The 14,509-nt window shown below is 40.5% G+C and overlaps 1 protein-coding gene across 1 annotated transcript; it reads right to left on the bottom strand.

Moving 5' to 3' along the window:
• Positions 1 to 6,428: 6,428 nt before the first annotated feature.
• Positions 6,429 to 14,067, bottom strand: CTRC (chymotrypsin C). Its single transcript, XM_074216892.1, has 8 exons — positions 14,028 to 14,067; positions 13,747 to 13,838; positions 12,804 to 12,901; positions 11,081 to 11,203; positions 9,786 to 9,922; positions 8,504 to 8,649; positions 7,383 to 7,535; positions 6,429 to 6,533 (listed from the first exon to the last, which is right to left on the bottom strand). The coding sequence occupies exons 1-8, from the start codon at positions 14,065 to 14,067 to the stop codon at positions 6,519 to 6,521; spliced, it is 804 nt and encodes a 267-aa protein (XP_074072993.1). The 3' UTR covers positions 6,429 to 6,518.
• Between the last annotated feature and the right edge of the window lie 442 nt (positions 14,068 to 14,509).

Consider the following 14,509-nt stretch of genomic DNA (forward strand, 5'->3'; position numbering starts at 1 on the left):
AGGGGTCAGTTCTGAGAACTGGGAACATTGATATACACAGACATCTTTGTGTTTCCACATCAGATAGGGAGAGCCCTATCAATCCTTTTGTATCAATCTAAGAGCATTTCTTGAGAGAAGTATTACTGGGTCCTCTGTATTGGCCTGGACAGTGCGTGTGGGGGAAATAAGAGCAGAAGATGCAGAATATGCCCTTGGCAGTTGGACCTGAACAAACATAAGGAGTTGGAAAGGCCTTAGAAGTTATCTGGTCTAACTCCCTCATTCTATAGATTCAGAGACTGAAGCTCAGAGAATGAAGTCACTTGTCTGATGCCATATAAGTAAAAAATAAAATAATTTATAAATAATATTATAAGATAATATATAATATAATATAATATAATATGATATGAAAAATGCTTAATTGTTTTGGACTCCAAATCTATCATCATGTTGATCCTGTCAATGAGACTTTAGGAAAGGTATATGAGGGAACTCCGCGAAAATATAGGAACCCAATAGGGATTGGGGCAGGCTCAGAGGGAGAATGAACACCTTGTGAGATGATGGGACCTGGTCTTAAGTGAGGTTTGTAGGATTATAGATCAAAGATCTGAAGTGTGAGGGGACCTTAGCTATCTTTGAATTCATTGCAATGGATAGAGATCTAGACCTGGTTTTCAGAAAGACCATATTGTAAATTCAGTCTTAAATGTTGTGAGAGGCTGGATAAATCACTTACTTCTGTTTGCCTTAGTTTTATCATTTGTAAAATGGGAATAAGAATAGTTCCTATCTCCTAGGATTATTGTGAGGATTAAATTAGATAATATTTTTACAGTGCCTGGAAAAGTAAAGTTTAATAAGCATTCCATTCCCTTTACCCACTGGTTTGTATAGGAAAATATATTCCATGTGCATACAGGAAGATCTTTTTCTTTCACTTCACTTGTTAGTCTGCTTGATTAAATGTCTTTTATTTTGTAATAAATTCATTATTATTAATCATTACTAATAAATTCCATTGTTAATTTAGGAGCATTAAAATAATATTTTTTTTTTACAGAGAGTATTCTGCCAAAATTCTGCTGCTTGGTAAAAGTAAATACATTGTGAGCCATGGCTTTGAGAAGCTACTGACCCACTGGACCTGGGGAAGTTTTTCTAGTTTTTTTGGTAGAAGCCCTTTATTAGCAGAATTGCATCTTCAGAAAATTATGAAGCCATTCACCTGGACCAGGTCTAGCTCCTAACAAAAAGGTTGGGCTTTCCCAAACACACAAATAACTGACAACTTTTAGGAAAGTTGCCAACACTTAATTTACCACCTCCCAACAAGGAACGAAGACAGTTTATTGTGTGAAATAAGCAGGGGGTCAAACAGGCTACTCTGACTGTGAGTTAGAGAAATGAACACAGCTGCTGCGTGTAATCTGGCTGAGACAGGTCCGGATTAGCAGCACTACTGGAGGCTTCCGCTGAAGGTTTGCAAATCTTAGATCCCCAACAACAACCCTGTGAGGTAGGTGCTCTCTTCTAATTCCTTAGAACACAAAAAAAACCCAGAGAGAGGTTGTTGTGAAGGCTTGTTTGAGGCAGGGCTTGAGCTTGGTTCTTCTTGCCTGGAATAACTTGTTGCTGGTATGATCTTATACAAATGCCACACAGAGATGGAGAGAACAGTAATTTAAACTATATCACAATAGACATTTTACCAAACGAATGGATGCAAGAGATGAAGACATTCAAGGGCAAGACAACTCGAATTCTTTGCTGGGGGTTTTCTTTGACACCTGCACTTTGGCAGACAGGTTTCCAAAATGGGAGGGGCAGCAGTAGTAGTTATTTCTTATTGGGGGCAATGAGGCGATTTAAGTGATAGATGGATGGATAGATGGATGGATGGATGGATGCAATGGTAGGGAGGGGGAGTTGGTCTTGGTGTAGAATGTCTTTCATTTCACTGGCCATTCTTTATAACCCGAACTTGGTCCTTCTCCAGTGTCTCCTCTTTGAGTTGTACCTGATCCAATTGACAGTTTTCATCTGAATCCACTGGGGAACGGGACGATTCTACTTCTGTTTCTTGGTCAGGAACCTCTTGATTCTGAATGTTTTATAAGAGGACATGATGATGAGATGACAGCCGAGTTTCCACCACGATGGCTGGATGGGCGAAAAAGGAGTTTTTCTAGTTCTTTCTTATGAGGAAGCATTCAGGTGTTATGGATCTCTATTCTGTACTGCTTCCTTTAATTTTTTTCTTTTCCTTCTTTTCTTTTCTTTTCTTTTCTTTTCTTTTCTTTTCTTTTCTTTTCTTTTCTTTTCTTTTCTTTTCTTTTCTTTTCTTTTCTTTTCTTTCCTTTCCTTTCCTTTCCTTTCCTTTTCTTTTCTTTTCTTTTCTTTTCTTTTCTTTTCTTTTCTTTTCTTTTCTTTTCTTTTCTTTTCTTTTCTTTTCTTTTCTTTTCTTTTCTTTTCTTTTCTTTTCTTTTCTTTTCTTTTCTTTTCTTTTCTTTTCCTTGTTTCTTCTTCACTGACATTACCATTGCTGCATCTCAAAACAACTGCACTTGGTGGCCATTTCCAAAAATGTATGTCTCTTTCCTCATCTAAAATGTATCACCTCTCCAGTAGGAGGTGAATAACATGAATATATACTAGGTGACTGGTACATATATCAGTGTCTAACTCCTTTGCTGGAAGTAGGTTGTTGAGCTTTGTTCTCATGGAGAAGTTGCATCAGCATACTATACATGCTCCAGTCCTCATTATATAGGTGCCATCAAAGGTTCTCTTCCCCTTATACCACCTTACCTCTCTGCTGTGGCCCCAACTTTTGGAGAGAAGGGTCACTTTTAATCTAACTTCTGATCCCACCTTCCCCTTCCAAGTTCCTTAGCTGGGTGGGCCAATGTAGTCGCAGAAGGAGACAAGGACAGCCCTTTCTCCCTTCACCAGCTTTTACTGCTAGTGATTCTCCTCCCTTCCCCCTATCCATCATTCCATTTCTTGCTTCCCTCCTCTTTCCCATTCTAGCTCTAGAGATTATTCAATAATCTCTATAAAAACATTAACCAATCAAATTTTTACACCTGAGACAAAGTTTGGAGAAACCCTGGTTGAGTTATTTATTTTTTTTAGTTATTTGGGCTTTTATTTTTTCAATTGATATTTTATTTTAATTTTCCAATTACATGTTATGAAAGCTTTTCAACATTCATCCACATGCATATGCATATTTTTAAGTTACAAAATTTCTTTCCATTCTTCCTTTCCACCCCCTTCCCCTCTATGGTGAACAGTCTGGTGAATATTGTAGGTACACATTTGTGTTTAGCTTGTTTACATATCAATCATTTTCTATATGAGGAATATAGGGCTAAGGGAAAAGAAAGAAAACCATGAGATAGGAAGAAATGACATGAGACTTATGATTTTTTTTCTTTTTAGAAAGATTTTATTTACATTTTTAAATTTACATTTACATTTACATTTTAAAATTACAATTCCCGGCATTCTTGCTTCCCTCCCCCATCCCACACAGAAGGCATTCTGTTAGTCTTTACATTGTTTCCATGCTATACATTGATTCAAGTTCAATGTGATGAGAGAGAACTCATATCCTTAAGGAAGAAAAATAAAGTATAAGAGAGAAAAATTACATAATAGGAGAACTTTTTTTTTCTAAATTGAAGGTAATAGTCTTTGGTCTTTGTCCAAACTCTGGATACAGATGGTATTCTCCACTGCAGACAGCCCCAAATTATCCCTGATTGTTGCACTGATGGAATGAGCGAGTCCATTAAGATTGATCATCACCCCCATGTTGCTGTTAGAGTGTACAATATTTTCTGGTTTCTGCTCATCTCACTCAGCATCAGTTCATGCAAATCCCTCCAGGCTTCCCTGAATTCCTATTCCTCCTGGTTTCTAATAGAACAATAGTGTTCCATGAAATACATATACCACAGTTTTTTAAGCTATTCCCCAATTGAAGGACATTCACTTAATTTCTAATTCTTTGTCACCACAAACAGGGCTGCTATGAATATTTTTGTTCAAGTGATGATTTTATTCTTCTTCAGAATCTCCATAAGAGACATTTTTAAAAAAGTGAATGTAGTGTTCATTCAGATTCTGTAAGATGTGTGTGTGTGTGTGTGTGTGTGTGTGTGTGTGTGTGTGTGTGTGTTTTGTTTTGTTTTGCTTTTCTTCCTCTGGATGTGAATAGCACTGCCCATTACAGGTCTCCCAGGGTTGTCCTAGCTCTTTGAACTTCTGAGAGGAGCTGCATCCCTAGGTTGATCAACTCACAATGTTGTTGTTAATGTGTACAATGGTTTCTTGATTCTGCTCCCTTCACTCAGTATCAGTTCCTGTAATTCTTTCCATGCTTCTCTAGAGTCTGATCATTCATGGATTCTTATAGAACAATAGTACTCCATAACGTTTATATATCATAAGTTAATCAGCTGCCTAGTTGAGTTCTACATCCACCAAGAAGCCTTCCCTATCATAGCCCAGAATGTTCTTTTTTTTAGGTTTTTTTTTTTTTGGCAAAGCAGTGGGGTTAAGTGACTTGCCCAAGATCACACAGCTAGGTAATTATTACATATCTGGATTTGATCTCAGGTCCTTCTGACTCCAGGGCCAGTGCTCTATCTACTGTGCCACCTAGTTGCCTTGATCTCATCTTTCTTTAAAAAATTATGATAAAGGTTTAGTTGAAATAAACATGGCCAAAGATAAATTATAATCTATCAATTAAATTAAAATGATCAATAAAATAAGTTAATATCTTTTAAATATGATAAAATTGATATTGTGTTGGTAATTATTTTATGTGTGTTTAGGTATTTAGAATCAGTTAAAAGCACCGAACTTGGAACCAGTTGATTGTCATTTCCTAACTTGATGACCGTGAGCACCCAGAAACTGAGCCTCAGGTTTTTGTTTTTTTTAGTTTTTGCAAGGCAATGGTTTTAAGTGGCTTGCCCAAGGCCACACAGCTACGTAATTATTAAATGTCTGAGGTCGCATTTGAACTCAGGTCCTTTTGACTCCAGGGCCAGTGTTCTATCCATTGAACCACCTAGCTACCCCCAAGCCTCAGTTTCTTCATCTATGAAATGAATTGAAAGCACTTGTAATCTCCAACACACAGGATTGTAATCAGCAAAGTTATTTGTCTACCTTAAAGCTCAGAGAACTGGGGTGATGGCTATTAGTGCTGTTGACTATTTCCTTCTTATCAGCTAGGTGGCAGAACATATAGGGTGCCAGACTTGTCAGGAAGATTCATCTTTCTGAACTCAAATATGACCTCAGACACTTACTGGCTGAGTGACCCTGGGCAAGTCATTCACCCCAACTGCTTCAATCTCCTTATCTGTAAAATGACTTGGAGAAGGAAATGGCAAACCACTTTGGTCTCTTTGTCAAGAAAATTCCAAATGGGGTCACATAGAGTCAGACACAAATGCAATGACTGAATAATTGGGTTTGAGGATGATGCTGTTGTTTGGTACTTCTTTTTCAGCCTGGGGACAGCTTCTCCTTGGCATATACTACCACCACACCATCATCCCTTCTTATGAGACTTTGCATAGGGAAAAGGTACAGTCCCCCTCTCCTGACACTCCCATACCCCTAGGGCAACCTGGGCTACCCTGAGTCTAGCAGGGAATTGACAGCACAGCTTTTAGAGAGAGAGCAAGTGACTAGGAGGCAGAGGCCCTATCTGGGTGTGAATCTTAGTTCTGATGCTTGTTAGTCAGTGGATAACACTACCCTAAGGACTGAGGATATAGAGAATGGCAAAAACAATCCTTGCCCTCAGTGAGTTCTTATAATGGAGAAAGAGCATTCAGATAACTAGATCTATAAAAAAGAATCAGAGAAATGTTAAATAACATTGGAGAAAAGCTCTAGCAACTGGGGTGGAAGGTGGGAGCTGACTTGGAACTTAAGGATGCAGAGGCAAAGGTGAGGAAGAAAAACAGATTCCTGGTCTGGGGGTTGGGGTCAGCTGACTTAAAGACCCAGAGATGAGAGATAGTATATTGATTTGAGGTACTTCAAGAAGGCCTATGTTACAGGTACATACAGAGTGCTAAAAGGGGGAATAAAGTATAAGAAGGCTGAAAATTTAGGAAAGGCCCAAGATATAAAGACCAGCTTATAGAGGATACTGGAGTTATGGATCATTTTCCCTTTGTGGATCACAGTTTCCTCACATAGCTTGGGTGAGGTGATGCTGATGGTCCCTTCCACATCCTAAATTCTATCCAATTTATTAATCCTTCTGAATTATTCTTATAAGAAGAGGACAGTATTCTAGGGAGTGAGCAGAATCCATTAGAGAGAACTTTGACCCTAGGGTCTGTCAGAGAAAATTCAAGGAAGGCATCCAGACAACCAAGTAACCAAATGTATGGGTAGGAAAGGAGACTTTATTGAAAATTCAAGATGGGATTGAATAAGAAGTTTTAAGGGGAAGTATCCAGGGAATTTCCAGTAGACAGGCCCGTGATCATTCAGAGCAGCATTTTCTGAAGGAAAAGAGAATAATTTGAAGACATTGACCTCCTTGGGGCCTCTTCATGGGGCCCAGAAGGCCTCAGCCTTCAGAACTCAAAAGGCCTGGGATTTGACTTCTCCTGCCCTATTCTGGATCATCTTAGTGGCTGAATATTACTGGTCCCTCCCCTAAGACACTGGTTTCCCCATCCTTCTCACTGAACTTTTTAGCTCTTTACTTAGATTTTATCTTTTCCAAATCTTGAGTCCCTTTCTTGAACCCCTAGGTCTCCACAAACCACGCATCCTCCTCTGTGAGCCTCCATTTTCTTGCTGAGCCCTCATTGGTTCACTAAGCTTTCATGTCCTCATTGAACTAACATCTTCATAGTGACCCTCCAACCCTTTAATGAACCCCAATCCCATTCCTGAACCCCTCATTTTACACTTAGGCTCTGACCCCCCAAGCTCTAGTCCTAGTAACTGACACTGCCCCTTGCATTCATTGTACCCTTGAATACAAGGGAGTATTCCTCCCTTCATCCCCCTCAGTTATTTTTCCCCCTCACCAAGCCTCCATATGTTTTCTCACTGAGCCCCTCACATTTTTTTGAGTCTATGTTGCTTCACTAAGCCTTTATTCTTTTCTCTAAACCTTTATTTCCTTACTGAACCCCAAAGATCCTCAATGAGTTTTCTATCTCCACAATTAAGTCCCCATCCTCCTTGCTGAGTTCCCTATTCCCTCCTTGAACCTTAATTTGACCCTCCGCCATTCCCATGACCTAACAGAATTACCATCACCCTCACTTAGTTTGACTTTTTATTATTGTTTGGATATTTATTATTATAAGGATAGATATGAAAATGACTGAACTCACCTCATTAATCCAGTCAATGTAGGCAGAGACCCGGGTGAAGACTGTAGGCTTCTTGGCTGTGTTGCAGCCCAAGCCAGAACCAAAACTCACAATACCTCGCACTTCCCAGGCACCGCTTGCAGCCTCACAGTTCAGGGGTCCACCTGAGTCTCCCTGTCCCCAAGAAAAATGAACATCAGTCATCAGGCAACTCAGAGCCACCAAGAGAAGGTTTCTGTTTCTCCAATTATGAGGCAACTGTGGCTATCTTGAAATGGTCCTATTTTCAATGTGACCTTGAGTAATTAGTACCTTGATTTCTCCATCTACTCCCAGCTCCCATCTCTGCCAGTCTCTCTGAAATGTAGAATACTATTCAGAAATAGGAGAGTTTCAAGTATTGGGTCAGTTTTTAGGTATTGGTGTTGGTGGCGGGATTGATGATGAGTATGTAGGGTTGGTGGTGATAAAGATGATAATGGTGGTAGAGAAGGTGATGATGGAGATGGTAATGTTGTGATCAATAACATAATACTTAGCACTCTAGAACAAGGTAGGAGCTGCGCATTACCAATGATCATTTCCCCATTCCCCTCCCCCTTTCAGTGATGAAAATGTAGTCGGTGGTAGGGGTAGGGATGATGGTGATGAAGCTAGAGATGTTGGTGGTGATGAAATTGGTAATTAGTGTTAGCAATAAAGAAGGTAATGATACTAAAAATGATAGAGGTGTTACTGATGGGATAATAAAGGCAGCATCTGCCACTGCCATTGTGTTACATGGTTTCAAAACACTTTTTCTGCCCTACCATGATGATAGGAATATTATGTGTTTATTTGTGGGGACAGCAAGGGAAGTGGAATGGATGATTAACTTTGCCAAAGGGATGATCAGTGATAATGTTGGAAATTGGTGAGGAGTAGCATGGACCAGTGTTTGGAAAGCTTCTTTATGACAGAGGAGGCAGTATCTGTGACCTCAGGATACTCTGGTTGGTTTCCCTACTTCTGGAAAATGATTTCCTAGATAAGGGGTCTCCCTGTGGGGATGTCGGGAAAACAAATGCTCTCTGAATCACCACCACTCTCCCAGGAGAACAGTCTTTTGTGTTGCAGGCTTGCTCTTCAGCTCTGTGACTCACATTGCATCCTGAGATGACACCATCTCCTCCTGCACACACCATGTTTTGGGTCACCATGGTGCCCCACCAGTCTCTCTGAGTGCATGTGGCATGGTCCACTGCAGGCAGGAAGCCTTGCTGGAGAACGTCAGCAATGGGACCATTGGCTAGGGAAAGAGATAACAAGTCATGACTGGATTCTCTTCCCAGGGCTCAGAACCCCTCTGCCCCAGACTCTTGTGGAGTTGTCAGAAAGATAACTGGTGCCCAAGAATAGGGGTTTGTAGAAACTCAAAAGAATTGTACATGGCAAAAGGATCTGCAAAGAGAGATTTCAGAAATTAGATGCTCTTATTCTTTTTATGAGTTAACAGAAACCTAATATCCATTGTAGGAAATTATAAGGAAAATGGTAGAGCTGGGAGATCCTGAAGGTCAGAGTTGGAGGACCCTTGGAACACAGAATGTTAGAACCAGGACAGACATTAGAACATGAAATATCAGAGTCTGAAGGACCTTTAGAACAAAGAATGTCAGAACCAGGAAGGCCCCTAGGGCAGAGAATGTCAGATCTGGGAGGAGCCTTAGAATTCTGGAGCTAGAGGAGGTTGGAGAAGAGTGAAAATGAGCATTTCAATGAAATCTTTCATTTTACAGATGAAGAAAGTGAGACCCCAAATGATATCTCCAAGATCACACTGTTGCATGTTTTCTAATGTGGCCAGACTTTACCTTTTGTGTTTGTGCTCTATTCTAAGGTCTCTATTTTAGAATGGACACAACGAAAATAAAGCATGATCAGAATAGTGAAAAGGGGAATCTGGAACTCTTGTCACATGGCAGAGGTCAGGTAGGAACAGCTGTGAAACAAATCACTGTCCTGTCATTCTTACATATTTGACTTTCTAGAAATTTTTTGCTTTGGTGGGAGATACTGTTGCTGAATTCACTCCTGGGCAAAAGATTTAACTGCCCTGGGTCCTGGTTTTCTTACCCACACGACTGTATCAGTAATACTTGGACTCTCATCCCATAGGCAAATAGATGTTAGAGGCAAAGGAGTTTTGAAACTTATATTCATTCAAACAATACTTCTTCATTGAGGTCCCTTCCTCCAGGAAGCCTGTCCTGATTAGCTTTTACTCCACCATCTTGGTTCTGCCCCTAGCTTGACCAGATTACTTTCTGGGGTTCCAACAGTTTGGTATCAGAGCTTAACTGTCTGGTAGTGGAGTTTGAGGATAGGTGCTCCTCCCCTCCCCGAAAAGATAACTAAAAGGGACATGGGATGCCATGCACTTACTCCAGAGGCGACCCCAGCCAGTCACGTAACAAGGATAGTCCTGAGCCAGCAGGGAGTCTTTTGGGGGCAGGCAGGCCACCTGGATGGTGTCACTCAGCTCCACAGGCTCAGCCAGCTTGATGAGGGCAATGTCATTGCTAGGAGAAGAATTCAAGAATTTAATTCTCAGCTTATGGATTAAGCAGCTACCGCTTTGTTGGGGGAGGGGGCAGCCTTGAGTTGTTGATGTTTATTTATTGTTTTGCCTGACTCTTCATAAGCTTGTGGATTTTTTCCATGTGGTTTTCTTCACAAAAATACTAGAAGGGAAACAAAAACAAACAAACAAAATGGAACAAAAATGAGGCAGCTAAGTGGCGCAGTGGATAGAGCACCACCTCTGGAGCCAGGAGTACCTGAGTTCAAATCTGACCTCAGACACTTAATAATGACCTAGCTGTGTGACCTTGGGCAAGTCACCTAACCCCATTGCCTTGCAAAAAGTTAAAAACAAAACAAAAAAAATTGCTAGAGTGGTTTACCATTTCCTTCTCCAATGCATCCTCATTTTACAGATGAGTATTTAAGAAAATAAGGGTTAAATGACTTCTCAAGGATCACCCAGCTGTTTGAGGCCATATTTGAACTCAGATCTTCCTCACTCCAGGCTTGATGCTCTATCCACTGTACTACCTTAATGTCTCTAGGTATAGGGGGATGGAGAGCTGAAAATTCCAGATCTTTTTGACTCCAAGCTTGATGCTCTATCTATTGTACTACCTTGATGTCCCTAGGTATGGGGGATGAGAGCTGAAAATTGTCCCAGTTCCTGCCCTTGAACAACTTTCCTTCTACTGAGATGGTAAGGAAATTGGCAGGATGAGATCTGGTCCTGTTGGATGAGGGAGAGTGGAGGGGGAAAGATGGTGAGAATCTCTCCCTCTCCAGGATGAAAGAGCCCTAGGTTAGGTCTTATAAGACTTATCTAGCTTAGCTTCTGATTTGTCAAATGACCATAAATCTTTGTGTCTTAGCTTTCTCATCTATAAAACGGAGACAAGACTTGACTTATCTTCCCTAAAAGGAAAGTTCTGAGTAAATCTTTGTGCCTCATATAAAATGTACTATTAAAGGAAAGAGCTGTAGCAGTGGAGAGAACATAGGCAAGAGAGGTTTGGAGTTGCAACAGTCTTGTTCAACTAGTCAGAGGTAGTATGATGGATGGATGATATGATAGAGGTCAACTTTCTGACTTTAACTCCAGGGGCTGCCTCCCTGTCCACCAGGGCAAAGGTGCCAGCATGGAGAATACTCACCGCACCAGCAAGGAGCTCCACTTCTCATGGACAAAAATGGTATCCACAGCCATTGCCACGGAGCCAGACTCTTCCTCCACCAGGTTACTTTTGCCTAGAAGTACTCGGTAGGTTTTGTCCTTGCTGGGTAAAGGGAAGGGTGAGATTACATTTGTGCCCTGGACCATCTATAGACCAAAAGTCTGTAATTCAGTCCAACAAATATTTATTGCACAAGCCTCTCCCTATCACCTTCACTGAATTCTGAGAGAAGAAAAGGCATGGCTATTATCTTCAAATGTCTGAAGTGCTGTAAGGAACTAAATAACTGAGTAAACTGAGACCAATAAAGAGAAGCATACAATACTTGAGACTAAGGGGTCAGTCTTTGGACTATGCTACAGACCACTGAGGCAGAAAGCAGAACTGGATGAGGAGTTTGGGAAGCACTATCCAGAGACCAGCATAGAGGAGAGAGACTATGAATCCTCATGAGGAACTTCAATTATCTAGACATAAGGGAGAACTCTGATTTTTCCAAAAGTATATGACTGGTACATTTTTTTACTTGCCTTAATGATAATTTCATTCTTCAAACTATCCTTCAGATAGTTTTTTTCCAAAGGGGAAATTCTATTTTTGCTTGCTTATATTTGTTCCCTGGTGCTTTAGCACAGTTTCTGGCCTTGAATTTTGTCAATTCTTAATAGGTACTACCTACCTGCCTTTCAATCTATACTACCTACCTATCTACCTATCTATCTACCTACCTACTTATCCACCCACCCATCCATTCATCCATCCATCCATCCATCCATCCATCTCTCTCTCTCTCTCTCTCTCTCTCTCTCTCTCTCTCTCTCTCTCTCTCTCACTCTCTCTATCTGTCATCTATCATCTTTCTATTTTCTATATCAGGGTTATCTGAAATGCAGCCTGTGGGCTGTATGTGGCCTGCAGCATGATTTTATGTGGCCCATCTGTGAATTTACTAAATGCTTTAGTAAGTGAAGCCAAGCTACTGTAGTACCCCCACTAAAATGGCAAATCAAAATATAATTTCTATTGTTTCAATAAAAAATTTTAAAAGTAAAGTTGGACAGCCCTGATCTGTATCTATCAACTTCCCTACCTCTATAATAGGTATCTTCCTATATCTTGCTTTTCATTATACCTCCTATATTCATCCACATATCCAACCAACAGATTATAGATAGAAAGATGGATAAATAGAAATTGATAAATATATATATATATATAGATAGATAGATAAAAGGGAGATAGCTGCTATTAATAGACAAATGGAAATAAATTAGGTGATAAAGCAATATTAGGAATTGACAAAATTCTAGGCTAAATTAAATACTGGGGATACAAGTCTAAACAAGTGTGATAGTCTCTGTCTACATTCTAAAAAATGTTAGAATGTTACTCTCTACCAGCAAAGAATTTATTACTAAGGGTGGAAATTATGGGATCCTTTGAAGAAGTCACTATCTCATTTTAGGATTTGGGGTAAGCAGGATTGAGGACCTGCTGGAAATGTCACAAAGGAAATCTGGAAACAAGTTAGACCAGGAGGACTTGAAGTTTTTGTCAATCTCTGAGAGTCTGTACTGTAATTTTCCCTGTAAATGATGCCTAGGCATCAGATGGAGGGAAGAGAGACAGACACCCCCTCTTCCTCCCCCCCATCTTGATATTCTTCAGTGCAGTAGGATCTATGACTCAGGGAGGGACTCACCTGATGCAGTGGGCAGCAGTCAGGACATGCTGGCTGGAAATCAGGGTCCCTCCGCAAGTATGTCTGAAGGTGTCATCCTTAAGGTACTGGAGAGAGATCTGCCAGCATGGAGGGGGGTGGTGAGTGAGGGACAAAACTCAGGTAGAGCATTGGACTCATGAATTGCTGTTCTCACTTGAGAAGCCTCAACAATTCTAGATCATAGCTTTGGAGGAAGAGATCCATTGGATATCTAGTCTAACTTTCTCGTTTTATAAATAAGAAAAACTGAAGGCCAGAGGAGTAAAGCAATTTGAAAAAAAATTCCCAACTATCAATGTATTGACAGAATCTGAACTCAACGTTGCTCATCTCTAAGACTCTTGGATTATGCCCCAATCTTTCTACTGAACCAGTTGCCAGTCTTCCTCTGTTGCAGTAGATCTAGAGATTTTCTTACTAATGAACATTTACATAATACTTCAAGATGAAAGCAGAACAAAATAGTGGACTGATAGCAGAACTCACAACCAGGAAGCCCTGGGTTCAAGTACAACCTCAGATACCTGCTGGATGTGTGACTCTGGACAAGTTACAATCTCTCTGATTACCAGACAGCCCTCAAAGATTATACATTGCAGAGAGCATGCTAACTTATATTGGTGGAAGGAGATAGCTCAGACCCAGTTCCTATCCCTCTTCAAGCTCACCCTAAAGAACTGTATAACAAGCCTTTGTAATGATGACTAGTCTATATTTTACAAATTCAGATGAAAAAAAAATTGAGAGATTGAATTGAATTGAATTTTATGCTTCTGGAAAAATGGAATTTTGGGGCTTTGTAAGCAATGAAGGTTTAGGAAAGTCAGAGGGTGATAAGGAATTGGGTCTCAGTTCAGAGAAGGCTGACTCTCTGACTTCAAGACTGTCAATTTGCTCGCTATATCACACAAGACTTCCTTACCTGCCAGGGCCAGCTGTGGGGCCTGGCATCCTCTCCTCCTACCACCCTGGTGGTGAGGTTGGGCAGGTAGCTGGGAACACCACAGCTGGAGGCTGAAAGAGAGACCAGAGAAGCCTACATAAGCCATGTCAGTAATGAGGGCCCTGAATAGCTGGGGTGGAGATGGTATGATTCTTTATTCTGTTGGATCTTTCTAAACAGAAAGGACTGAGACTGTCACAGATTCACTGTCTGGGGTGGATATGTGGAAGAGCCAGTCGGCAATCCGGCCACCAGCTTACCATAGCCCAGGAACGTGATGAGAAGGATAGAGCTCAACATGGTGCCGGTGTAGGGAGTCTGTGACCAATGTGGCGAGTTGAGAGGGTTCTTATAGATGGATTGTTGGACTGGGATCTAAGCCAAAGCTGAGATCACAATTTGGGAAGGGCCAGAGGTTTCTGATAAGGGTCTTGCCCTGACCTTCAGTTGATTACTGTTAAATGGTCTAAGAACTTGCTCAGGATAAGAAAACATTTTTTTCTAAGAACTCTTAAGAAGGACTGGGAGCCCCAAGCTAGGAAGTATCCTAGATTTCAAATTTGCACAAATTTATTTAGTATCTACTTTGTTTTTTTAATTTAATTTTTCAATTATTAAAATGTATTTATTATTTCAACTAGATATGAAGATAGCTTTCAACATTCATTTTTCTAAGATTTTGAATTCCACATTTTTCTCCCTCCCTCCCTTTCCTCCCCCCTTTCCCTTGACAGTAAGAAAC

This window comes from Macrotis lagotis, chromosome 1 (assembly GCF_037893015.1).
Source record: "Macrotis lagotis isolate mMagLag1 chromosome 1, bilby.v1.9.chrom.fasta, whole genome shotgun sequence".
NCBI classification, from domain to species: domain Eukaryota; kingdom Metazoa; phylum Chordata; class Mammalia; order Peramelemorphia; family Peramelidae; genus Macrotis; species Macrotis lagotis.